Below are 26,433 nucleotides of genomic sequence, written 5' to 3' on the forward strand. Positions count from 1 at the left end.
ACTCTTTCCTCTTCTCTCCATCCTCCATTCAATTCTCACCCTCCTTTGTCTTCATTTGCTTATCTGTCTCCATTCCTCTCTCTCTCTTTCTCAAACTCAACCCTTAGCCTCGTCCTTTGCTGTCTTTTTTTTCTTCCTCCTCCTGTCACTGTTACTTTTTCCCCTCCACTCCTCCTTCTCTCTCTCTCTCTCCTTCTCTTCCACCAATCTGCCTGCCTTCCTCTTCCTCCATGTCTCCTATTGTTCACCCTGTGCTGTCTTTTTTTATTTCTTCACCTGCCGTCGCTCTTCCGCTGTACCGTTGCTTTTAAACAAGCATCTGATTCTTTCCGTTCCTTTTCTCTTTTCCATCTCTTGTCTCTTTGGCGTCATGGTCCTCCCTCCATCTCACCCTCTCCCTGCCCTCTTAAACGTGGGGTTTAGAGCCATTTAGCGTGGCCAGAGAGCATGACAAATGTGACACTTTCACACGGCTGCCGCCGGTTCACGCTCCGCCGCGTTCTCCATTGTGTTCCGGCATTGTTGTGGCTGATTCCTCCCTCTCCGACTCTTTCTCTGCGTCTCTCTACCTCTCCTCCACCCTCCCTCCCTCGCCCGATCCCTCTCTCTTTCCCCTCTCTGCAGAAACTCTACTGTATCAAACGCTTATGCCTGTCTGCGCTTCGGCATGCTCCAGTTATGCTAGAGTGCCAAAGCACTGGAGAGAAAGAGAGAGAGAGAGAGAGAGAGAAAGAGAGAGAGAGAAAGAGAGAGGGAGAGAGAGGGAGAGAGAGTGTGACAGAAAGAAAGATGGAAAAGCTGAAACAGTAACACCTCAGTGACAGAAATGCAGGAGAGAGAGAGAATTATTGATGTTACAACTTTTTTTTTTTTGGGTGCAGAGCAACCCAACAAAGAGCGAGAGAGAGAAAAAGCGAGAGCGAGAGAGAGGGAAAAGCGAGAGAGCTACATAATATGTGAATCTACACATTGTGAAAATGTGTCCAAATGTTTGTGGACACCCCTTTTATAGAATGCTACTACTGAAAGATTGACATGCTTCACTTTACATAATGCTGTCCCAATGACTTTTGGCGTATCAGTGTAATGAGACGTCTTACAGTCTTTCTAGCTTTACCTTGGAATAGATAGCAGTGTGCATGACCTCTCCGTCTCGGTACCAGGTGATTTCTGCAGCAGGTTTGGCCCCAGTCGCTCGGCAGGTCAGGTTGTGGGGCGTGTGAGCCTTCAGCCGCACCACGGGGCCTCCATCAACTACAGGGTCCGAAGGCGGTACTGAGAAAAGACAAATTAAACACGATCGTCAACACAACAGCTAGCTGAATTTCCTAACATAGGGCTTGTGTAAGAGTCAATGCTACAACTGCTTTTTTTGTGATAATATATCAATACAAATACAAATACAAATACAAATATAAAACAGTGGCCTACAGATTCAATAAGTGCTCTATAGTATAGTATAGTATCTAATTGTCTTCTAATTGTCTTCCTGCCATAGAATGGCACGCCCTGCTGCAGAAATAAACATGAATGATGTTTATACTATATATCTATTGGAATGATGGTGCTCCATCCAACACTTTAGGAAGGGAAGAGTCTGGAATTGGTGGAGGTGGTGATCATTCAACATCCTAAACTAACTAACTGTTACTGCTCAGACCGTGCAATGCTCTTTTCCTCTTGGCAGTAGAGACAGCAGAGACAGTTACTCCAGCACAAGTAGTATAGACCATTTTAAAACCCTCTGTTTTAAGACCTCTGCTGCTGCTCCATGCTGTTTATATGCACGGTATGTGCAGCGTTCACTGCTCACAGCCGAGCAACTTACTATGTTTACTACTTTTACTATGTATACATCTGCGCTGCCCTGTTTGAAAGCATAGCGGCAAACAGTTGCTCTGGCGCCAGACAGCTCTGACCAATGATTCTGGTGCGTTTAGATTTACACCTGTTTGAAACCAAACCAAATCAAACAGAGGGTGGAACTCTCTAAATGAACAAACTTCTCAACTGATTCAGACCATAGAAACCAACTTCAGAATCTGCAGCTTTACAAAAACGGCCCAAAAATGTTCTAAAAAATAAGTTAAAGCTAAAAACTTTTTCCCAACATTTGAACCTGCGCCAGGCTGGGCTGGCTGGTCGCGCTAAAGCTGCGCTAGCTGCAGGCTGCAGTAGCTGCTTTTGCTTTGTGTGTCGGCGATGATTCAGGGTTGAGACTCGCGCCGGAGATAGTGTTTCACATGAGGCATTGCCCACCGAGGCCTTTCCCCGGCGAACGGCGCCGGAGCATTCATCACTGTTGGCGGATATTTGACCTATATAGAGCGGGGCGGCTCGGTAAATGGGCTGAGAGATTGAGTGAGCCGGGGCTGTTTTTTTTATTTTCGGCGGGGAGAGGAGGCCAAGTCTTGTGTTTTTGCCCTTTTAACGGGGGCGAGGTTTTGCCATTACCGCTCTGTTTACGGATTCTCTGGCGCGGCCCTGTTGCATCTGAATTACTGATTTGTTCATTTATTTGCGTGGCGGCGCGCTCTGCCCTCCGGCGAGCTGAGCATGCCACCTCTGATGAAGGCGTCCGTCTAGTGGAGTGAGCGGCGCACACGTATACTATACACATACACACACACACACACACAAATACACACAAACACACTAACACACACACAGAGGCATGCTTTGTACTGCATCCTGTTTTTTCTTTCTCTCTCTCTTTGGCGCTCACTCTCGCGCTTCTCGCCATCTCTCGCCGAGCCAATTTCTGTGGCTGTATCAGAATTGTCTGAGGCTCTTTCTGTCGCTCCTGCCACTCGGACACTAATGGAATCCGAGCGCTAGGTGATTTTAATTTCCATGCGGATTCCCTTGACTGCACCCTCGCCGCCGACTCCTTTGACTGCATCGGATTGCTTTGGTCTCATCCGGCAGCATTGATTTCCCTCTACACGAGCACATACACACACACTTACTCACACACACATACACACAGTTCCTCATGCACACAAGCTTCATTTGCTCTCCTCGTCGCAGGGAATTTCGCCAAATAACAGCCGAGAAAAAGGTGCACGATGTTTGTTGTCGCTGGTGGCTCGTCTCGACCGTCTTCAGTTGCTTAACGCTGCTATGTATTCAATGCTGTTCAGTCTATAGTGTTGGTGTAGAATGGTTAGTATGCTGGTATTATACACACAGAACAGGAAGCTTTGGTATAACAACGACGGAAAAAGCAAAAAAAAAAAATGCTGTATTGCTGCTTTACTTGACTCTACTGTAACTTAAACTGAAACCTATCCACCCATCACTATCACTGCTGCACCACCGCCTCCGGCCACTAGGTGTCAGTGATGTTACACTGATCCCCTCATCTCAAATCCTCAAATCCCCCGGTGGATCCCCCTCTCTTAACCCCCCCTCCTCTTAAACACCACCACATCCACCACCACCACGCACCCACCCACCCCGGCACTAAATGGCAGTGAATATGTAGATCATTCACGTTGCGTTAATGTAAAAGCCGCCCTGCGGTTGACAAATTCCACGAGTCAATGTAGAATGTGCTAACTGTGCAGACTCTGACTCTTCAAGCCGTCCACGCCGGTCGTTTGTGACTGCGGCAATCACATTACCCTGCCCCTTCACCGGGTTGATTATTGGTGGGGAGAGAGAAAGAGAGATAGAGAGTGAGAGAGAGAAAGAGGGAGGGAGGGAGGGAGGTAGTTTTCATTTTTTTATTTTTTTTTGTACCGACTCCATCAAACCAGTTTAAATATACCTCTAAATGCTTCTGCTTACTGGAAGCAGTGAGGTTCTACAACTCAAGGAACCATTTAAATGATCCGGTAACACTTTACTTGGATGGTCCATTTTATGCCCTTGTTGATGCTCAACTGACATTCAACTAACACTGAATTGAATGTCCATTAAATTTAACTTAACCCTATGTTGAATGTAAATGATTAAAAATAGAACCTAACCCTACACCTAACCCTAACCTTAACCCTTAATCAACCAGAAAATCAGACCCTACACCTAACCCTAACCCTAACCTTAACCTAAGCTTAAAATCTAACCCTAAACCCAATCCTAAAATATTAAGATAAGCGTTTGGGTTAGAGTTGAATGTTGGGTTTTATTCAATAGAGAATCATTTACTTTTACCTTTTAGTTCATTTTCATTTAATAGACATGTAGTTGAATGTTAGTTAAATGTCAGTTAAGCATTAAAGAGACCATCAAAAGGACCATCCAAGTAAAGTGTTACCAAATGATCCAATTGAATTTAATTTGTGTATGTCAATATAAAGATAAAAAAATGATCTATAAGGGACTAAAAAAGGGTTTCACCACTAATGGTTCTCGTTACTACTACTACTATTACAGTAAGTCAAAGAACCCTTTTTAAAAACTATATTGGACCACTTTTATCCAGAAACAGCAGATTCTCTTCATTTATCCAACCACCCAGGAGGTATTAAAACCAATGGATTATGAGAAAATTCTATTATCGTGAATTTTTATTATGGTTTTAGTCACTTTTAACCCACTGTCTCTCTTTGTCTCTCATAGATGCTTCTTTATATGGACCAAACAGTAATCTTCTGCTGATACTATTGAGTCAAATGCTCTTTTTTTAAAGATTGGAGCTTAGAGAACCATGTGGGTTTCTCTTTTGTCAATGAGATGTACTGTGTGTGTAGCCTGAATAAATTCCACAACATATCTATATTATATTCCAGTAAAAACTGGTCTAGTTGTTGGGAGTGTTAGGAGTCTTGTCCATTGACTTTTATTGGTGTACCGCAGCATCCAGTCACTCAAGTTAGGAATTGAACCCCATTGTCTCCCAAATGATGTTGGAGGCTTACTGGCATGCAGTGGTGTTATCCACTGTGCTACCCCAACCATTACTTACAGTACCATTATAACCATCATTTACCATTACACCCTATACATACTTTCCATATGGATTCATACAGTAGCACCAATACTGTAAGTCCTCCAGGTGGATGTGGTCATTTCCGGTTGAGAGTACGCTGCACGCTATTGGCTGCCGCTTCTCAGTGGAGTGTGGATTAGTGGTGAGTATGAATGGTTGCGTGTAATACAGTACAAGTAAACTGTAAGGCGTCCTTGGGTTTCTAGAAAGGCACTATATAAGTGTTTTTTTTTTCCTTTTTCAGTCATACAGAAGAGTATTTTGAAGCCCCAGATGTTCAGAAACATGTAGAATAGACTTGTGTAGAACCTTTAGCTATGTTATGGTCCTTTCCAACTTTAATTAGAGACAATGGATCTCAGACTAGTCACCAGAAAACCTGATAGTGTACGTTTTTGTTTTGCTCCCAAACAAATGACTCGACTCATTTTATGAATCATTTGTGACTGCAGCAATTGCGCTATCCTGGCCCTTCACAGAGCTGATTATTAGTGGGGGGATAGAGTGAGAGTGCGAGAGAGAGAGCGCGAGAGAGAGAGAGAGCGCGAGAGCGAGAGGGGGAGGGGTGGAGGTAATTTTTTTTTTCACTGCCTCCGTCAAATCAGTTTTGCTTAGTTTGAAAAAATATATACAGTATACTGCTGGTGCATGATTTAAAATTGGGAATAAATTATGAAGCCATGACTTATGGTGTGTGTGTGTGTTGGTGTGTGTGTGTGAGAGGGAGGCGGTGGGTATTGAGTGGGGGGCTGCACTGAAATGTTTATGCAGCAGAGGGAAAAGTTGCAGTGTTACACATTTCAGGCAGTATTTAAAGCGCCGCTAATTAAATTGGCTACTATGAGGAGTGCTGTAATTTCTCCCGCAGTTAATAATCACTTTAGATTGGAGAGGTTTCCTCTCGTTCTCTCGTTCTCTCGCTCTTTCTCTCTACTGTTCCTCTCTTTTTTTGCTCCATGCATATCTACACTCTTACCCAGCACGGTGAGTCTGGCCCGGTGTGAGCGTAGCCCTGCTTGCGTGGCCTGGCACTCGTACACGGCGTCGTCCGCCAGCTCCGACGATTCGATCACCAGGCTGTGCTCTCCTGATGCTGGATCACCCAGAAGAGAGTAACGCGTCCAACCTGGAGAAGAAGAAGAAGAAGAAAAAAAAAAGAATATAAGATACAGAATCTGTTTAGAACATATAATTCCATTACTCAGGGTTTTTAAAAGTCAAATTAAATTTTTTTTAGACCACAATAAATATAATTTAATGTTTACATTTTTTTTGGTAGAAAATTATTTGTTGTATTGAAAATCAACACTTAATGTAGCTGTAACTCTAACGACACTAAGTTATCGCCGCTAATGTCAGCTAGCTTGCCGCCAACCTTAGTTCTCTCCTCATCAATGTAGCTACATAACTCGTTGCTAATGTTACAATGTTAGCTAGCTTACCGCTAACCTTAGTTCTCTCCTCATCAGCAATGTAGCTACATAACTCGCTGCTAATGTTAAAATGTTAGCTAGCTAACCGCTAACCTTAGTTCTCTCCTCATCAATGTAGCTACATAACTCGTTGCTAATGTTACAATGTTAGCTAGCTTACCGCTAACCTTAGTTCTCTCCTCATCAGCAATGTAGCTACATAACTCGCTGCTAATGTTAAAATGTTAGCTAGCTAACCGCTAACCTTAGTTCTCTCCTCATCAATGTAGCCACACAACTCACTGCTAATTTTACTATGTTAGCTAGCTAACTGCTAACCTTAACGCTAAGTTCTCTCCCAGGTAATGTAGCAAGATAACTCTATGTTAGAGCCAATGTTAGCATGTTAGCTAGCTGTCCTTCATCCATGGTTGGGCACGTGCTTGTAAACGTGAGCATGTGTGGAAAGCTGTGCACCTCAGTCCAGCACAGTTTTGCACAGATATTTATTATATAGTTAAAAACGGTTAATAAGAGAAAAGCGCTCTTATTTATCTTTTTAGAAGCCATTTAAATTATTAAATGATTAAAGGGCAAATTACTGTTGTTTTGCTCTTTTCCTCGAGTTTTAAATGTTTGCATTGATTAATTTCGCTATATATATCATGCAGCTCTAATATTAATGTAATATAGCACAGTATACAATCCTAGCACAGTAACAGCACAGTCCAGAGCATCACTGTGCTGCATCTGCAGAGTCTAGTAGTAGTCTACAAACATTACAGCACACTCTTGAAATTTATGGTGCCATAAAGATTCTTGGCAGAATCCCAGTGAGGAAGAACCACTTATTGGGATTTCTAATACTAAGTGCGTCTAGGTTTTTTTTTTCTAGGGTCTATTTTTTCCAGCATTTCTAGCAACCCTTAAAAATGGTTAATCAATGCAAACTCTCCAGAGAAGGATTTTTTATTTTTTATTTTCAGAAGTTCAGGGTTTAAGATGATCACCACCATATAGATAATCATCCCCCAACTTCCCAACTCATCCCAAAATCTCAATCCCAAAAGAACTGCTTGAAGGAGCACCAAACATCATTCCAAAGGACATAGTACTCACGGGTTACACCCGTTTCAACAAGACAAGCAAAGCAATTAATTGGCCCTCCAGACAACGACATTATAGGAATCAGGAACGGGAAGCTCCTCCCACTAGTTGATGACAGTAGCCAGCCAGGCATGTTTGTCATTCCTGCAGCCGGCAAAATATGACTTATGAAGTCAGCCATAATTAAATGAAGTTATCTATCTAAAAAGCCAGAAAATAAAGGAAAGGAAAGAAAGGAATGTGGTAAATGTTCATTTATACTGGATATATTAGGCCATGTCTTGTAAAAATGGCGTCATTTAGCAACAAATAGGTTAGCAATAAAATAAATGGGTATACGTCCATTCTGGCTAATTGAAAACCTCTGGAATATAATCAAGACGAAGATGGATGATCACAAGCCATCAAACGTTCAAGCTGAACTGCTTGAATTGCAGTTTTGCACCAGGAGTGGCGTAAATAAAGGTATCCAAAAGCAGTGTGTAAGACTGGTGCAGGAGGAGAACATGATGCCAAGATACATTCAAAAAATGTGATTAAAACCAGGGTTATTTCACCAAATATTGATTATTTCTGAACGTAGCCGTTTCTCATTTTCTGCAAATGACAATTTGCTCTAAATGACAATATTTGACAATTTTATTTGAAATAAAACTACAATGTTTTAAGGCTGTATAGTGGATATAAATTTGTAGAATTCCTGCCATGAGTGTACAACACAAGCTGTACACCAGCAAACTTGGAGGCTGAAGGGCGATGGTCCCAATCCTGAAGCTTATGATGGTATATAATTACACTGGATGTATATTGGGTCAGAGTGGAGCCAGTTTTAAGCCTGTAAAAGGTCACATTGCGCCGGTACAGTCTGCAGCAGAGCGTGTATGTGTGTGTGTGTGTGTGTGTGTGTGTGTGTGTGTGTGTAGGTTCAGTACATTAATGCTCTACAGGAGTCCGTTTATAAAAGCCAGGCCTGTTCCCATCATCATCATAATCTTTCCAATTATAGACCAGGAGACAAAATTCATTGGAGATCCGGCAGGTAAAGGGCATCTTATTGTAGCTAGCACTCTCTGTGGGGAACGAAGTGTGTGTGTAAGTGTGTGTGTGTGTGTGTGTGTGAGTAATGTCGCTGGTTCTATCTATTGCTCTGTGGCTGCTTTATCGAGTGGATGAGCGGAAAAGGCAAAACAAACCCTGCATGTAGCGTTTAATTTCTCTAATCATCTCGGCTGTCTGGTCCGGCTAAGGTGGAGAATCGATTGCCGCTCGGCCACACAGTGACATTTAAGGCGATTTCCCGGTAGCTCCGGACGTCACCGCGTGGGCGGACGATAGCATCTCCGCGGAGAGTAATCAGCTGTCCCCGATGTGTGAGGCATCTCGCGTGTGCCGCTGACCAGCTCGCACCGGTACAACACCCGGCTGATTGCCCACAGAGTCATTAATGCCCCTGCGGTTGACCCTCGCCAACATACTCAATCAGTTATTAGCCGAGCCCTGGAGGTGTGCAGCTCCACTCACACATCTGATTAGAGAGCTGCTAAACTCTACACACAAAAAATAAGTTTTTTTTTTTATCTCAACAGTATCAAAAAGAAACAAAAAAACAAAAAGAGCATTTTTACACCTGTAGTGATTGTGCCTGGTGTGAATCAAATGATAAATCTTTTTATTTTGAGCGTTTCCCCCCTCGGTTTGGTTTGTTTTCACACAGGCAATTTAAACTCTCAGTTTTTTTCTGATTTTGCTATTTATAGGTACTGTATATGTTTGAGTAAAATGAACTTTGTTGTTTTGTTCTATAAACTACGGACAACATTTCTATCAAATTAAAAAAACAAAACAAAACAAAAAAAAAAAGATGCAGAGCTTTCAGACCTCAAATAATGCAAAAGAAAACAAGTTCATATTCATGTTCAAGTTTTAAAAGTCCAGAAATCAATATTTGGTGGAATAACCCTGGTTTTTAATCGCAGTTTTCATGCATTATCTTGGCATCATGTTCTCCTCCTCCACCAGTCTTACACACTGCTTTTGGATAACTTTATTTATGCCACTCCTGGTGCGAAAGTTCAAGCAGTTCAGCTTGAAGGTTTGATGGCTTGTGATCATCCAACTTCCTCTTGGTTATATTCCAGAGGTTTTCATTTTGGTAAAATCTAAGAAACTTAGAATTTTAAAGTGGTATGTTTAGTTTTTTTTTTTTTTTTATTGGGTTGTTCACACAGTAAGTGGAGTTCTGTAGATGTGAACAGCGAGCGGTGCACATACGGCGTTCAGTGTGAAAACAGCTTGGCGTGGAGCAGTAGCAGAAAACAGAATGTTAATTCATAGCTGTAGTAATTATCTGGCTAATACTGTATATCAGGTTAAACTGCACCTGAACAGCCACTTAGCTCAAACCTGAGGAGGACATATGATAATCAATACAGGTCGTATTGAGGTCAAATCACTTTCTCACCAATTGGTGACAATTTAATTGGATCAAGAGAACCTCCTCTTGGTAACAGTAGCGGAACCAATAAAAACGCTCCTAAATGACCTGGAACACCAACTGTTTACATTGACTGAAAGTGAATTTAATAGAATACATTCACATTACAATGTCCTTTAACAATCTTACCTGGTAGGTCTCTTTCTCCACCAAGTGCTAGGCCATCTTTGGTCCACTGTACCATGCCTCGATATCCCACAATGACACAGGGCAACGTCACCGACTGGCCAGCCACCACTACCTGGTCCTGGGGCTGCTGGGAAAAGTAGGCCGCTTCAGCCACTGTAGGAACAACAACAGGAAAAATTGAATTAATTAATAATCATGTTGTGTTTAAAAGCTTACATACAAATTTACAGATCATTCAAACTATATTCAGATCATTCAAACTGTATTCAGAACATGCAGCATTTAAAATAATAAAAAAAATAATCATAAAGTAACTTATTTATTTTTTAGGTACACAAAACGTGGCAAATTATATAATTACATATATAACAATCATTTCATATCTGTTAACACTAGCAAAACCTGACTGTTTTTTAGCTATATAAAAGTTAGGCTAATTTAGTTTTCTAGCTAAAAAAAATAAACCCTAGGCAAATTTTGCACATCGTGCCAAACTATATAAAAGCTAAGCTAACTTAGCATCTGTTTTATAGCTAACTATATAAAAGCTAGGTTAACTTAGCATCTGTTTTATAGCTAACTATTTAAAAGCTAGGTTAACTTAGCATCTGTTTTATAGCTAACTATATAAAAGCTAGGTTAACTTAGCATCTGTTTTATAGCTAACTATATGAAAGCTAGGTTAACTTAGCATCTGTTTTTTTTAGCTCTATAAAAGCTAGGTTAACTTATAATCTGTTTTATAGCTAACAATATAAAAGCTAGGTTAACTTATAATCTGTTTTATAGCTAACTATATAAAAGCTAGGTTAACTTAGCATCTGTTTTAAAGATAACTATATAAAAGCTAGGTTAACTTAGCATCTGTTTTATAGCTAACTATATAAAAGCTAGGTTAACTTAGCATCTGTTTTAAAGCTAACTATATAAAAGCTAGGTTAACTTAGCATCTGTTTTATAGCTAACTATATAAAAGCTAGGTTAACTTAGCATCTGTTTTAAAGCTAACTATATAAAAGCTAGGTTAACTTAGCATCTGTTTTATAGCTAACTATTTAAAAGCTAGGTTAACTTAGCATCTGTTTTATAGCTAACTATATAAAAGCTAGGTTAACTTAGCATCTGTTTTATAGCTAACTATATAAAAGCTAGGTTAACTTAGCATCTGTTTTAAAGCTAACTATTTAAAAGCTAGGTTAACTTAGCATCTGTTTTATAGCTAACTATATAAAAGCTAGGTTAACTTAGCATCTGTTTTAAAGCTAACTATATAAAAGCTAGGTTAACTTAGCATCTGTTTTAAAGCTAACTATATAAAATCTAGGTTAACTTAGCATCTGTTTTATAGCTAACTATATAAAAGCTAGGTTAACTTAGCATCTGTTTTATAGCTAACTATATAAAAGCTAGGTTAACTTAGCATCTGTTTTAAAGCTAACTATATAAAAGCTAGGTTAACTTAGCATCTGTTTTAAAGCTAACTATATAAAATCTAGGTTAACTTAGCATCTGTTTTATAGCTAACTATATAAAAGCTAGGTTAACTTAGCATCTGTTTTAAAGCTAACTAAATAAAAGCTAGGTTAACTTAGCATCTGTTTTATAGCTAACTATATAAAAGCTAGGTTAACTTAGCATCTGTTTTAAAGCTAACTATATAAAAGCTAGGTTAACTTAGCATCTGTTTTAAAGCTAACTATATAAAAGCTAGGTTAACTTAGCATCTGTTTTTTTAGCTCTATAAAAGCTAGGTTAATTTAAAATCTTAATGAACCAACACAATTTTATATTATACTTGAGTATATTCAACAATACACAGGAGTTGTGGGTTAGAACTCAAGTGAAGCTGTTATAGCCATATATATATATATATATATATATATATATATATATAGAGAGAGAGAGAGAGAGAGAGAGAGTACTGATTGGTTGACTAATTCATATGATTGACTGATGCTGCATTGTGGGTAATAGAGTCCATAAGAGTAACTGGAAGTGTGTGGAAGGAAATGTAAACATATTTTGAACTCACTTTCTAGGAAATATGTTTAAGAATGTGTTTTAAATACACAATACTAAATTCAACTTATTTAGCAAAATGTATTGGAATAAAATGTAACCATCCATATATGGTACCCTGCTTTTATGTTTTATGACCAAATAATGACATTGTCAATGTGCATAAATGTGTCTTCATGTCAATGTAAACTGTAATGAATGTGTATGACTAATTGATGAATGAATAATTAATATTTAATTCCCTTTTGGCCAGACTCCACAGGCATGATGGGTACATGCAGCACCAGAACGAGTGCAGTTGAGGACCACAGCGCTACAGCAATGTTCGGGTAAAGACACTAAAGCCTGTCCCTGTATCCGTGTGAAATGCCACAGTCAGCGGGGGGCTATCGGTTGACTCCAGAGGGGCTAATGTTGCATCATTCAGCGCTGGCAGAAAGAGAGAGAAAGAGAGAGAAAGAGAGAGAGAGAGAGAGACGCCATGTTTCACAGCAGTTTGGATTCCCGCGCTGGCGGAGGAATCTGGGTGTCAGCTGTTCATGACTTATTTAACTCTTTTCCTTCTGTCCATATGGTGTTCCAGCCAACACCCCCCCCCCCAAACCCCCCCACCCTCAACTGAACCCCCCCAACCACCCAGTGAGCTGAGGAATCCGTCACCAGCCCGCCAGGCCAGTGTGTGAGTGTGTGAGTGTGTGTTGGGGAGGGGGGGGGTTGTAAAAATGGATGTTAAACAATCAAAGCAGTGTTAGGCATCCCATGAGAGCCATCCGTTGTGGGCAAAGTGAGAGCGAGAGAGAGAGAGAGAGAGAGAGAGAGAGAGAGAGAGAGGGAGTGGAAGAGAGTGAGGAAAGGAGAGAGAGAGAGAGAAAGAGTATGTGAGAGAGAGGGAGGGAGGGAGTCCAGTAGCACCTGCTTTTTTAACTGCTTTGTTTCACAGTGGATTTTGATGCAGCTTTCTTTCTAGCCTTTGTTTTAAGAGCTACAGTATCTCCCTTCTTTTAATTGCTCTCTCTCTCTCTCTCTCTCTCTCTCTCTCTCTCTCTCTCTCTCTCTCAAACATGTTTTAAGCTAGATTTCCCTTTCTCTCTCTCTTTCTTTCTTTATGTATACTTTTTGTTTTAAGCCTGATCTCTCATTTTTTTAAATTTCTCTTTCTGTGTTTTATGTGTCTCAAGTTCGATCTCCCATTTTTTAGATTTCTCTCTCTTTCTCTGCTGTGTCTCAAGCTTGATCTCCCATTCTCTCTCTCAGTATGCTTTGTATTAAGCTTCATTCTTTCTAACTCTCTCTCTCTCTCTCTCTTAGTCTCTCTCTCTTTCACTCTCTCTCTCTGCTGTGTCTCAGGCTCAATCTCTCTGTATATGCTTTGTTTTAAGATCAATCTCTTATTTTGAACTTCTCTCTCTGTTGTTACTGTGTCTCAAGCTCAATTCCTTTTACTCTCCCTTTTTCTCTCTCTTTCTCTCTCTTTCTCTGCTTGGTCTCAGTCTCATTTTCTCTCTCTTTGGTATATCTCAAACTGTATTCCTCTCTTTCTTTAAGGTTTTCTCTGCTGTGTCTCAACTGATCTCTCCTGTCTCTCTGATCTCTCTTACTCTCTCTCTCTCTCTCTCTCTCTCTTTCTCAGTGCTATATCTCAAACTGTATTTCTCTTTTCTTTAAGCGCTCCCTCTGCTGTATCTCAAATTTGATCTCTCTCTCTATGCTTTGTTATATATATATATACATATATATATATATATATATATATATATATATATATATATATATATATATATATATAGCTTCAACACAACCCTATCCTTGCTGTAAGTTTCTCATCATTGAGGCTTAGAAACGGCTACTGGACACGAAATCCACAGATAGCTGCCAGAGAGAGAGAGAGGGAGACAGAGAAAGAGAGAGAGAGAGAGAGAGAGGCAGAGAGAGAGAAAGAAGAGAGATGAATGAATGACAGTGTATTATTTGATGAACTTTGAGAAAGCTGGCGGTAGTTTATATGTGTGTTTGTGTGTGTGTGTGTGTGTATGCATTACAGGGGGGGGGGGTTAGGGGGTTTTGGCTCATAAAAGAAAATGACCCCCCCCCCCCACACACAGTTTTATTCATCTCTCTCTCTCTCTCTCTCTCTCTCTCTCTCTCTCTCTCTCTCTTTCTCTTTGTGTGAGGATGGTGGTTAAATAGTGGACTGAAGGAGCCAATGGAGGATAAAGCTGGGGTCCATTCAGCCCGGCCTAAGCCACCCTCAAAAAACCCTCTCTTTCAGGGCCCGGGCTGTTTAAACAGACAGAATTGGGGGGACGGGGACAGAGACGGGGAGGGGGTCCGAGGCGGAGAAAAGCAGAAAAGCAGGGCAACATACGGCGGCCAGAGACACGGCATTGTCCTCCTGTCCCTCGCTTTTAATAGGCCTCTTCATTTCCAATCAATCCTGCTAAATGCAAGTTTAATGGCTTTTCAATAGCGGCTTTCCACCCCCCCGAGGGACAACGGGATTTTCTCTAGCCCTCCTTTAACCCTCCTCCACTTTCTCCCACCCTCTCTCTCTCTCTCACCCTCTCTCTCTCTCACGCGCGCTCTCTCACTCAATCACTCTCACCGCTTTCCTTTCTCTTTTCTCGCAGCTGAAAATCCGGAGCTCTGAGTTGGGCTGACAGTGTTTGGGCCGCACTCAATTATCCAGTCCATCGAGAGGGGCACGGAAAAGACTGGAATACCCCCACTATCGCTCTCACACACACACACACACACACACACACAGAAAACCATCAGCTCTCTCAAACGTCATCGAATAGTCCCGTGTCATTCATCACTCTCCATCTTTTTTTCTTATTTCTGTCTCTCTCTCTTGCTCTACCACTCTCTATCACTCTCTCTCTCTCACACACACACACACACACACACACATGTTCTCTCACACACGTACACACGTACACACACACACACACACACACACACACACACACGAGTCGGTGAGCCGTGGCAGATTTCATGTCTTTTGAACCTCATTTTGAAAGCGCGAGAGCAAGGGAGAGAGAGAGAGAGAGAGAGAGAGCAAGAGACAGATACAGCAACACAGAATGAGAGCGAGTGAGCAACAGTGAGAAAGAAAGAGAGAGAGAGAGAAAGATAGATAGCTCGAGAGCCGTAAGTGACAGAGAGAGGGAGAGCAAAAGAGAGAGGGAGAATAAACATGAATTAAGAATGAAAAGAGGGGGAAAGGAGATTGAGACAGCTAGAAGAAAAATTGAGAGAGTAAAAGAGTAAGAGAGAAAAGGAAATGTGATGCAAAGGAGAGAAAGAGTGAGAAAGACGGAGATAAAGTCGGAGAAAAGCAGAAGATACAAAGAGAAAAGAGAAAGATGAGAAAGAAAGAAGAAGAAGTGAGTGAGCAAACTAGAGATAGAAAGAGCCCGAGAAGAGGAGGATGAGATAATAAGAGATAGAAAGAGTGAGAAAGATGAAAGATAGGGTGAGCAAAAGGGATTTGAAAAAGAGTGAGCAATAAAGGAGAGCAAATACACAGATATACAGAGAAATGGAGAGCGAGAGCAAGAGAAATAAAGAGGCAGAGAAAGAAAAAAGAGAGAGAGTGAGAGTACATTTGCTCTCGATTTTGAAAGTAAGAGCAAAATAAAGAGAAAAATACAGAAAAAAGAAAGAAAAATTAAAGCGCAAAACTGCATTTTGAAAGTGAGAGTGAAGAGAGAGAGAGAAAGAGCGTGAAAGGAGGCTAAGACACCAAAAGAGAAACCAAGAGAGAAAAAGAGATGAGCATAAAAAGACTTGAGAAAGTGAGAGCAAAAAGAGAGAGCAGGCAGCGATGAAGAGAAAGTGAGATATACAGACAGAAGAAAAGAGAGGAAGTGAGTCTACATTTGCTCTCGATTTTGAAAGTAAGAGCAAAATAAAGAGAAAAATACAGAAAAAAGAAAGAAAAATTAAAGCGCAAAACTGCATTTTGAAAGTGAGAGCGAAATAGAGAGAGAAAGAGCGCGAAAGGAGGCTAAGACACCAAAAGAGAAAACAAGAGAGAAAAATAGATGAGCAATAAGTGAGAGCAATAAGAGAGAGCAGGCAGCGATGAAGAGAAAGTGAGATATACAGACAGAAGAAAAGAGAGGAAGTGAGTCTACATTTGCTCTCGATTTTGAAAGTAAGAGCAAAATAAAGAGAAAAAGAGAGAAAAAAAGAAAGAAAAATGAAAGCAAAACTGCATTTTGAAAGTGAGAGCGAATGGAGAGAGAGAAAGAGGGGGAGCAGGAGAATACAGCAATGAAGGTCTTATTCCTCAATCCATCTCAAAGGGCTTTTCAAGTGTGTGCGTGTGTGTGTATAAGTGTGTGTGTGAGTGTGAGTGTGTGTTTGCTGAAGATCAAAAGAGTACAATTTGATGCTTTCATAGAGAACTAAACTACTCATGCTCTGTTTGAGGCAGCGTTTCTGAGCCATGCTCTAAAAATGATCTGCTTTCTCTCTCTTTCTCTCTCTCTCTCTCGTGTGCTCTCGCGCTCTCTCTCTCTCTCTCGCCCCCTTTGCTCTGCTTTTATGAGCTATTGAGTCTTTTCATGGTCTCTCTAATTGTGCTGTGCTTTGGGGATTATGGCTTTTGCATTAGTTTCTGTAGGTACTGTATGAGCATCGATTGCAATTAGAGCGTGCTGCTCCAGTATCTAAATGTTTACGGCCTGTGATAATTCATCACAGCGCCCTGATCTTTATGGGGAATTCACACTTTTAGCCGTTTCCCTTACGAGACATCACACACACACACACATTCTCTCGTAAACAAAACACACATAGGCGGCATGTATCTTAACTAAGCCAACGCCAACATGAGCCACAGCGATACCCATGCTAAAATCGTACATATCTCCCAAAACTTATACTTTTAAAGGTTAAAAAAGGGCTTCAAAGTAAAAAAAAAAATCTGTATAATTCCTTCTGTAAAATTCTAATTGTGAATAGTGTATGGAACATCTATAGATGTTGTTTTCTAGTTGAAAGTAGGCCACAATGTCAGGGGACCAGAATACAGCATCAGGGTAACGACTAAAGCAACGTCTCTTTGACACCGATATTCTGTTGGTCTTAAGTTGGTGTTAAGTTAACAAAAAACCAACATCTTCCAGATGTTACATTACTGTATATTGTAATGTCACTGGCATTAAGGAGGTATGCAGAGAAAAACTGACATCTTAAAAACAATAATGTCTTGGTTTTAATTCTTGGTGTTACCACCAAGTTACCACAACTTAATGTCGGTCTAATGTTGAAGTTTAATGTTAGCCCAACGTTGGTTTTAAATATTACATTACATTACATTTCATTTGGCAGACGCTTTTGTCCAAAGCGACTTACAATAATGAAGTACAAAAGTAATAGGAATTTAGATAACCCATTTTTAGATAGGGCTTAAAGGAGGTCGAAGGGAAATAATGGGATAGAGGAGTGAAGGAGGGGAAGAAGGAAATGGGGTTAGAAGTAGTTAGTGTGTTAGAGGTGTTAGGAGAGTAAGAGCTCTTTGAAGAGCTCTGTCTTCAGGAGTCTCTTAAAGATAGCGAGAGATTCTCCTGATCTGGTAGTGGAGGGTAGTTTGTTCCACCATTGGGGAACTCTGTATGAGAACAGTCTGGATTGCTTTGTGTGAGTGTTTGGCAAAGCGAGGCGACGTTCATTAAATATATATCTGACTTTGATTGCTAAACAAAATTTAACATCTGTCCAATGTTAAAATTTGATGTCAACTGAATATTCAGTTCTCATGGACATGGACTTATGTGACTTTAATTCCCAACCAAAATCCAACATCTGTTTAACATGTCTCTCATGGTTGATTTCCAACCAAAATTCAACATCTATTTAGCATTGTAGTTTAATGCCAACTTAATGGTGACTTGGAACTGATATGTGGTGTGAATTCCCAACCAAAATGTAACGTCTGTCTAATGTTGAAGCTTGATGTCAACTCAATATTCAACTCTTATAGAGATGTTGCTTTAATTCCCAACCCAAATCTAATGTCTGTCTAATGTTGATGGATATGTGACTTTGATGTCCAACCAAGACTCAACATCTGTTTAACATTGTAGCTAAATGCCAACTTAATGCTTCATTGTAACTGATATTTAACATCTGTCTAATGTTGAAGCTTGATGTCAACCCAATATTTAACTCGTATAGATATGTAACTTTAATTCCCAACCAAAATTCAATGTCTGTCAAATGTTGATGCATATGTGACTTTGATTTCTAAACAAAATCCAACATCTGTTTAATATGTATCTGATGGATTCATTACTTTGATTCCCAACGAAAATTCAACATCTATTTAACATTTTAGCTTAATGCCAACTTAATGCTGCATTGTAACTGACATGTGACTGAATTGAATTTCATACCAAAATTAAACGTCTGTCTAATGTTGAAGTATAATGTAAACCCAATATTCAGTTCTTATAGATATGTAGCTTTAATCCCCAACAGAAATCTAATGTCTGTTGAACATTGAAGGATATGTGACTTTGATTTCTAACAAACATGTAACATCTGTTTAACATTGGAGCTTGTTGCCAACCAATATTTGGATTGTAACAGATATATAAGTTCCAAACCAAAACTTCACATCTGTCTAATGGTGGCGCATTATGTCAAACCAATGTTGGACTAAATTTTGGTGTCTAATCAACGTCTAATTCCAAAAGAGTCCAAACTCTTTTGATGTTGCACTGACTTCTACTAAATTCACAACAATAAATATCCCTTTATCAGATTAATATATTTCATACAGCAATTTTAAAAGCTGGGTGGAATTCCCCTTTAAGGTGAGCATCTAAAAGTAGGTTATTGTGCTGAAGCTCTCGGCTCAGCAGAAAACATTCAGCAAACAACGAGCTGTTTCAGGTTTCAGGATTAGATCTGTTCCAGGATCAGACTGGATACACTGTCGGATTTCCCAGCCAGAATTTCCTGCTGATATCAGACTGATATGTGTCTAATGCACACAGAGAGACAGCTGCATATACGATCATTAATTTTCACGTAGAGAATCACTATCGATGTATAAAAATATATATATAGGTGTCTTCAGAGACCCTCCTACCCCCCACCATCACCACTACCACACACACACACACACACACACACACACACTTGCATCTTAACTAAGCCACCATGACACAACATACCAAGCCAAAAATGTTAATCCTGCCACACACACACTCTCTGTCATTCTCTCTCTCTCTCTCTCTCTCTCTCTCTCTCTCTCTCTCTCACACACACACACACACACACACACACACAGACAAGTTCGCACCGTGCGCACTGATTCATCGCGCTCCAGAATCTCTTTTCAGAGAAAAGCCCAACAACACATCTCCGCTGGTTAATGACTCATTTCAAATTGGAATAATTCCTCCTTGCTGAATTAGCCAATTCTTTGACGCTGTGTTAGCAGCTTAATTACATGAGTACGTTCCTGATGGGGGAAGAGGAGGATGAAAGAACGATAGAAAGAAGAGGTGAGGGAGGGAGAGAGAGAGAGAGAAAGGGAGGGAGCGAGGGAGAGAGAGGGAGGGAGGGAGGTGGAGGGGAGGAGCATGAGAAGTGGCGGTGTGACATTTTTGGAAAGTGAGTTTAGAGCTGTACAAAGCAGACGGTGTCTAGACTGACAGACAGACGGATGGATGGATGGATGGATGGATGGATGGATAGATAGATAGATAGATAGATAGATAGATAGATAGATAGATAGATAGATAGACAGGCATATAGATAGATAGATAGATAGATAGATAGATAGATAGATAGATAGATAGATAGATAGATAGATAGATAGATAGATAGATAGATAGATAGATCAAAAAAGAAAGACAAGCAAATAGTAATAGATAGATAGGTGGACAGACTGCCAAATTATTTATTGATTGATGGTTTAATAGATGGATGGACAGATGGACCGACAGATAGATAGATAGATAGATAGATAGATAGATAGATAGATAGATAGATAGATAGATAGATAGATAGATAGATAGATAGATAGATAGATAGCCAAAGATAAATAAAGGCAAGCAGATACCAATAGATAGGTCTGCCGAATTATTTATTTATTGATGCTTTAATAGACAGATGGACAGACAGATGAATAGATAGATAGACAGACAGACAGACAGATAGATAGACAGACAGTGACATAGATGGATTTGGGGACTGTCTCCCCAGTATATGTGTGTGTGTGTGTGTGTAAGTGTGTAAGTGTGTGTACATATCTTCCCCTCCCCCTAGTAACAAGGCCAAAACACACTTGGCCTGATACACTTTAATCCGGATTTTTCAAAATGGAATATCATTTCACGGCGGGTCTGGATGGCAGCGGGGCAGAGCATGCCCGTGTGTGTGAGTGTGTGTGTGTGTGTGTGTGTGTGTGTGTGTGTGTGTGTGTGTGTGTGTGTGTGTGTTGTGCTGTAAATAGGGCAGCCGTGCTGTGGGGATATTGCAGGGCACATTTAGCAGCTACTTTGACTTCTGACTTTGCTTTTTCTGTCACTCGGGCCAAGCTAAGTGCAGCGTGCCCGATTCAAGCATGCTATATTAAACAGCTTTACTTTACTCTCTCTCTTCTCTCTCTCTCTCTCTCTCTCTCTCTCTCTCTCTCTCTCTCTCTCTTTCCCTCTCGGCTGTGTTAATAGAGCAGGAAGTTGGCCTCGACTCGTTGGGAGCAAAACGAGTGGACAGATGTTAGAAATGATCTTTCTATGAACACCAGAGATAGCACACAGACAGTCTGAGAGATGTTAAGAAGTTAAGAAGTGTGTGTGAAAGTGTGTTTACTCGTTTTTTTTTTTTACTCTTTTAGTACAAAAATGTCTAAATACTTTAGGATAAAAGGATTGGAACACACCTTTAAATCACTAACCAATGAAAAAGTAATCATTTCTGTGGTATAAAATACCTAGAAAGTGCATTTCTCCGTTGCACAGCTTATATACTTTAATAAATACAAATTTATTTTGCTATGTGGTTGCACTGGTATTCCAGGTGGTTTCAAGGATGTTGCTAGCAGGTTAAAACATTGTATTCCAAGTGGTTACCATGGTGTTGCTGAGTTTCCAGGCGGATGGTGTGGTTCTGTTTTGATACGTGGAATCTAAGGTATCCTAGGTGGTTGCTGTGTTGTTACTATATGCAGTAAGTGAGTTCTGAATCTATGTGGTTGCATTGGTATTGCAGGTGGTTTCTATGTCGTTAGGATGTTGCTAGCAGGTTAATACATTGTATTCCAAGTGATTACCATGGTGTTGCTGGGTTGCCAGGCGGATGGTATGGTTCTGTTTTAATAGGTGGAATCTAAGGTATGCTAGGTGGTTGCTGTGCTGTTGCTACATACAGTAAGTGAGTTCTGAATCAATGTGGTTGCAGTGGTATTGCAGGTGGTTTCTAGGATGTTGCTAGCAGGTTAATACATTGTATTCCAGGTGCTCACTTTGGTGTTGCTAAGTTGCCAGATAAATGGTACAGTATTGTTTGATAGGTGGACTATAAGGTATCCTAGGTGGTTGCTGTGTTGTTACTATATACAGTAGGTAAGTTCTGAATCTATGTGGTTGCACTGGTATTGCAGGTGGTTTCTATGTCGTTAGGATGTTGCTAGCAGGTTAATACATTGTATTCCAAGTGATTACCATGGTGTTGCTGAGTTGCCAGGTGGATGGTATGGTTCTGTTTTGATACGTGGAATCTAAGGTATGCTAGGTGGTTGCTGTGGTGTTGCTACATACAGTAAGTGAGTTCTGAATCGATGTGGTTGCAGTGGTATTCCAGGTAGTTTCTAGGAAGTTGCTATGTTTCTGGGCACTATGGTGTTGCTAAGTGAACATGTGGTTTGTATGGTGTGCTATGGTTTGATATGTGGAATCTAAGTTATCCAAGGTGGTTGCTGTGGTGTTGCTATATACAGTAAGTGAGTTCTGAATCTGTGGTTGCAATGGTATTCCAGGTAGTTTCTAGAAAGTTGCTATGTTTCTGTTTACTATGGTGCTGCTAAGTCAACCTGTGTCAACGTATGGTTTACTATGGTTTTATGGTTTGATATGTGGAATCTAAGGTATCCTAGGTGGTTGCTGTGGTGTTTCTAAATACAGTAAGTGCTTTCTGGGTGCATGCAAAGTGATTGCAACCATGGTATTGTTGCTATGGTATTGCTGTGGTTGCTATATAGTAATATTCTAACTATGATACTATCATGCATCTTCGTATGCATGGGGGGAAATCATTGCATTGCGAAAAGTGCATTGCATATAATATATGAAAGGTTCCACAGCTTGCTTGGATGTTGCATGGTGGTTGTTCAGATATTGTATGTTATCTGGTGGTTGCTAGGGTATATGCAGTAATGAAAAGCTTCCAAAATATAAATATACAAAAACAAACATACACACACATAAACACACACAACACACACCCACACACAGCCCGGCCACACTAAGTAGTACGAGCCGTGGCACGACTGGCCCCGGCGATGCTGACCCCGTGTGAATCGTGGCCTCATATCCATTACGCTTAGCCATCATCCTCTCAGCCGCCACATCCCTCCGTACCCTCCGTTCCCTCCATCCCTCCATCCATCCCTCCGCACAAGAGCTCTCCACTCAACCAGCCACTTCGCTCCACACACTAATAATTCAACAACGCGTGCGAAAAGAGCAGCAAATGCCACCCCGGGCCACCCTCGCTTTCACCAGCGCTGCACCCTCCGGCCTCATCTCATCTCACCACAGAGAGAGAAAGAGAGAGAGAGAGAGGGATGTGAGCACAGAGAAGAAAAGAGTGAGAGAGAGAGAGAGAAAAAAAGAGGGGGAAAAACAGTAGGCTGCTGGAAATAAGCGGGCCGGGCCGTGTTGGCGAAAAGTGATCCATTGTGTGTGCTTTAGATAAGGCCACTAAACCCAGGCTACAGCGAGTGAGCTCCATTTCGCACCATGGAATTATTATCCTTTTGTTTAGCGGTGGAGAGCCCTTTTGTTTCACTCTCATTGTGTGCGGAGTGTGTGTGTGTGTGAGTGAGTGTGTGTACAGGGTTGGAGTGTGTGTGTGTGTATGTGTGTGTGTTGAGCTGTGATATAAAAGTGGCTACGTAAAAACGTCCAGTTTCACCTCCGTTGATTAATCTGTGCTAAGAATTTAAGAAAAAAACTAAAGAAAAAAAAAATGTGGTTGCTGTGGTATTCCAAGTGGTTTCAATGATATTGCTACCTAGTTTCTGTTGTATTATAGGTGGTTTCTATGATGTTTTTACTTGGTTACTTTGGTATTCCAGGCGGTTTATATCATGTTGCTGCCCGGTTCATGTGGTATTCCAGATGGTTTCTTTGATGTCGCTACCTGGTTTCTGTGGTATTCCAGGTGATTTTTATGAGTTTTTAGGACTTAAGTCTTACTTACTTTAAGAAAAACAAAAAAACAAAGTGATTTAGCTAGGGCTGATGTGGTACTCTACATGGTTGCTATGATTTTGCTACCTAGTTTTTGTGACATTCAGGGTGGTTTAGATGATGTTGCTACTTGGTTCCTGTAGTATTCCAGGGAGTTTCTAAGATGTTGCTACCTGGTTACAGTGGTATTCCAGGTGGTTTTTATTATGTTAAATTATTTAGGACATAGGTCTTATTGACTTAAACAAAAAAAAAAAAAAGGATTTAACTGTGGCTGCTGTAGTACTTTACATGGTTTCTAAGATGTTGCTACCTAGTTTCTGTGGTATTCAAGGTGGTTTCTATGAGTTATTTAGGACTTGAGGCCTACTTACTTTAAGAAAAAAAATGAAGTGATTTAGCTATGGCTGCTGTGGCACTCTACATGGTTGCTATGTTTTTGCTTCCTAGTTTTTGTGGCATTCAAGGTGGATTCTATGATGTTGCCACCTGGTTGCTGTGGTATTCCAGGTGGTTTCTAAGATGTTGAATCATTTAGGACTTACCTAAGGAAAAAAACTAAGTGATTAAGCTAGGGCTGATGTGGTACTCCACATTGTTGCTATGATTTTGCTACCTGGTTATTGTGGTATTCCAGGTGGTTTATATGACATTACTACCTGGTTCTCGTGGGATCCCAGGAGGTTTCTATGATGCTGATACGCAATTATGTGCTCGTTTCTATGGTGTTGCTGGGTGGTTGCTTTGATTGATGCCACACTTTGGCCATGTGAATGCAACTGTAAATTGTATTTCAAGCAACTGATTATTGGTGTTGTTTAGTGGTTGCTAAGGTCTTTCTGGGTAGTTACAATGCAGGTGCTGTTTCCTTTTTTTGCCAGTTTTGTCTAGTCCCTGTAGAGAGGTACTGCCAATAGAATAAGACTCTCTGGAGTCGATAAACGTATTGCATCCATGTAAAATGCTGTGTATGTTCTCTGGAATGGTCCTCACAACAGTGCTTAGCAAAATCTGCACAATAGAGACAGTTACTCCAACAAAAGCAGGATAAACTCTTTTTAATACCCTTGATTTCAGAAAAAAACAGTGTGTATATGTGAGCAGATGCCCCAATACTTTTGTTCACACAGTGTAAACAGATCAGATCAGCGAAACGTCTCCAAAACACAATGCAGAGTTTTCTGCTTCTCCAGACGAGTAAAAGCCACCTGCATCTGAATCTGCCGTCTCAAGGCCTGTAGAGATCACCCCCCCTCCTCCTCTCTTCTTATTCTCTCGCTTATCTCCCCCCTCGCATTCCTGTCCTCTTTCTTTTCTTCTCCTCTCCCCCTCTCTTCTCCTTTTCAGAGCCGCCGTGTGTTTTTTGTGTCTAAATTGCAGCCTAACAGCTTTTTAAAAGCTGTAGCACCGGAGTTTAATCCTGCTACACTCCTCTTTTTTTCACGCTTCGCTCCTTTGTCAGACTGCTGGCACGGACTGCGACCGCTTTCCACCCTCCGTCTACCCCTCCGTCATCTATCCGTCCCTCCCTCCCTCCCTCCATCCATCTGCACACACCCCCCCACCTCCATCTCTGTAACTTGTTTTCTCCCCTCTTTCCTCTCCTCTCGCTGATCCCCAGCATCAATTCTGCTCAAAGCCCCCTTTTCAGAGTTATGTAAGGTGTGACCAATTGTTGATTTGCCTTCTCCACGCTCATTTCTGCACTTCTCCCACTGTCTTGCACATGCCTCATCCCTCCATCCCTCTCTCTTTTTTTCTCCCTCTCTCCTTCTCTCCCTCTCTCTTCCAGCCTCTTTTTTAGCTTCGACTCTTTTTTCCCACCTTCTTCTGGATGTTTATTCTACAGTCTACAGGCAGGGAAATTACAGGGGGTTGGAGTCGGCCTGTCAGTGAGGAAGTGGAGAGAATCGAGGATGAAGGAAACAAAGAAAGAAAGAAAGAAAGAAAGATAGACTGAATGACCTGGTTGGAGAGACAATAGTACAATAATACAGTAAAATACTCGTGTAAAATTTGCCAGTTTGGTAGTTTATTGTAGGTCCACCTGCCACATGGTTTATACATCTCATTTATACACTAACACTGAGCAAGTAACAGTATTTAAAAGCTTGCAATGTTCTTTAAATGTTGTTAAATAGACAAAACTATGAATATGCACCATGGATGCTTACATTTTTGGCTTGGGCCCTTAAAAAGGATGGTTCTTTATGGGTTCTTTTAGTAGAACCAAAAGAATCCTTAACTTTGATCTATCTGGAATGGGTTTCCTCCAAAGTCACTCTAATTGTTCTTTCAATTTCTCTACCAGTTAACGTAATCTTAACACTAAGATAAATGTGGATATTTATGTAGACCCTCAATGGTTTGTTTAGTAAGAAGAGCCTTCAAAGTTAAGTTTCTCATTCATACACTACCACTGAGCAAGTTACAGCATTTAAAAGCTTGCAATGTTCTTTAAATGTTTTTAAATGGACAAAACTATGAATATGACCCATTGATGCTTCAATTCTTTGCTTGGAATCTTCAAAAAAAGGGGTTCCTTATGGGTTATTTTTATAGAAACATTGATTTAGTTTAAGAATTGTCAACTTTTAACTTTTATCTGGGATGAGTTTCCTCCAAAATCACTCTAAATGCTTTTTCACTCTCTCTACCATTTAACGTAATCTTAACACTAAGATAAATGTGGATATTTACGTTGGCCCTCAATGCTTCGATTAGTAAGAAGACCCTTCAAAAGTAAGTTTCTTAAGGGTTCTTTAGTAAACACAATGGTTCCATGTAGGAATCTGAGCTGATTTTCTATAAACTGGTTGGGCAACCATCACTCTGAATGATTTCTCGTTCTCTCCTAACCAGTAATATGGATCCAAACACTTTAAAAAGCTTTTTTTATTG

The 26,433-nt window shown here is 40.6% G+C and overlaps 1 protein-coding gene across 1 annotated transcript in view; it reads right to left on the reverse strand.

Moving 5' to 3' along the window:
* kirrel3l (kirre like nephrin family adhesion molecule 3, like) overlaps positions 1–26,433 on the reverse strand; it is an 86,144-nt gene that overhangs the window by 23,116 nt on the left and 36,595 nt on the right. The window contains exons 2-4 of the mRNA XM_049467058.1: positions 10,079–10,231; positions 5,913–6,062; positions 1,118–1,275 (exon numbers count right to left, since the gene is read on the reverse strand). Of these exons, the coding sequence (XP_049323015.1) occupies positions 1,118–1,275; positions 5,913–6,062; positions 10,079–10,231 (461 nt within the window). The remainder of the gene's footprint in view (positions 1–1,117; positions 1,276–5,912; positions 6,063–10,078; positions 10,232–26,433) is intronic.

The sequence above is a fragment of the Astyanax mexicanus genome, chromosome 18 (assembly GCF_023375975.1).
Source record: "Astyanax mexicanus isolate ESR-SI-001 chromosome 18, AstMex3_surface, whole genome shotgun sequence".
Taxonomy (NCBI): domain Eukaryota; kingdom Metazoa; phylum Chordata; class Actinopteri; order Characiformes; family Acestrorhamphidae; genus Astyanax; species Astyanax mexicanus.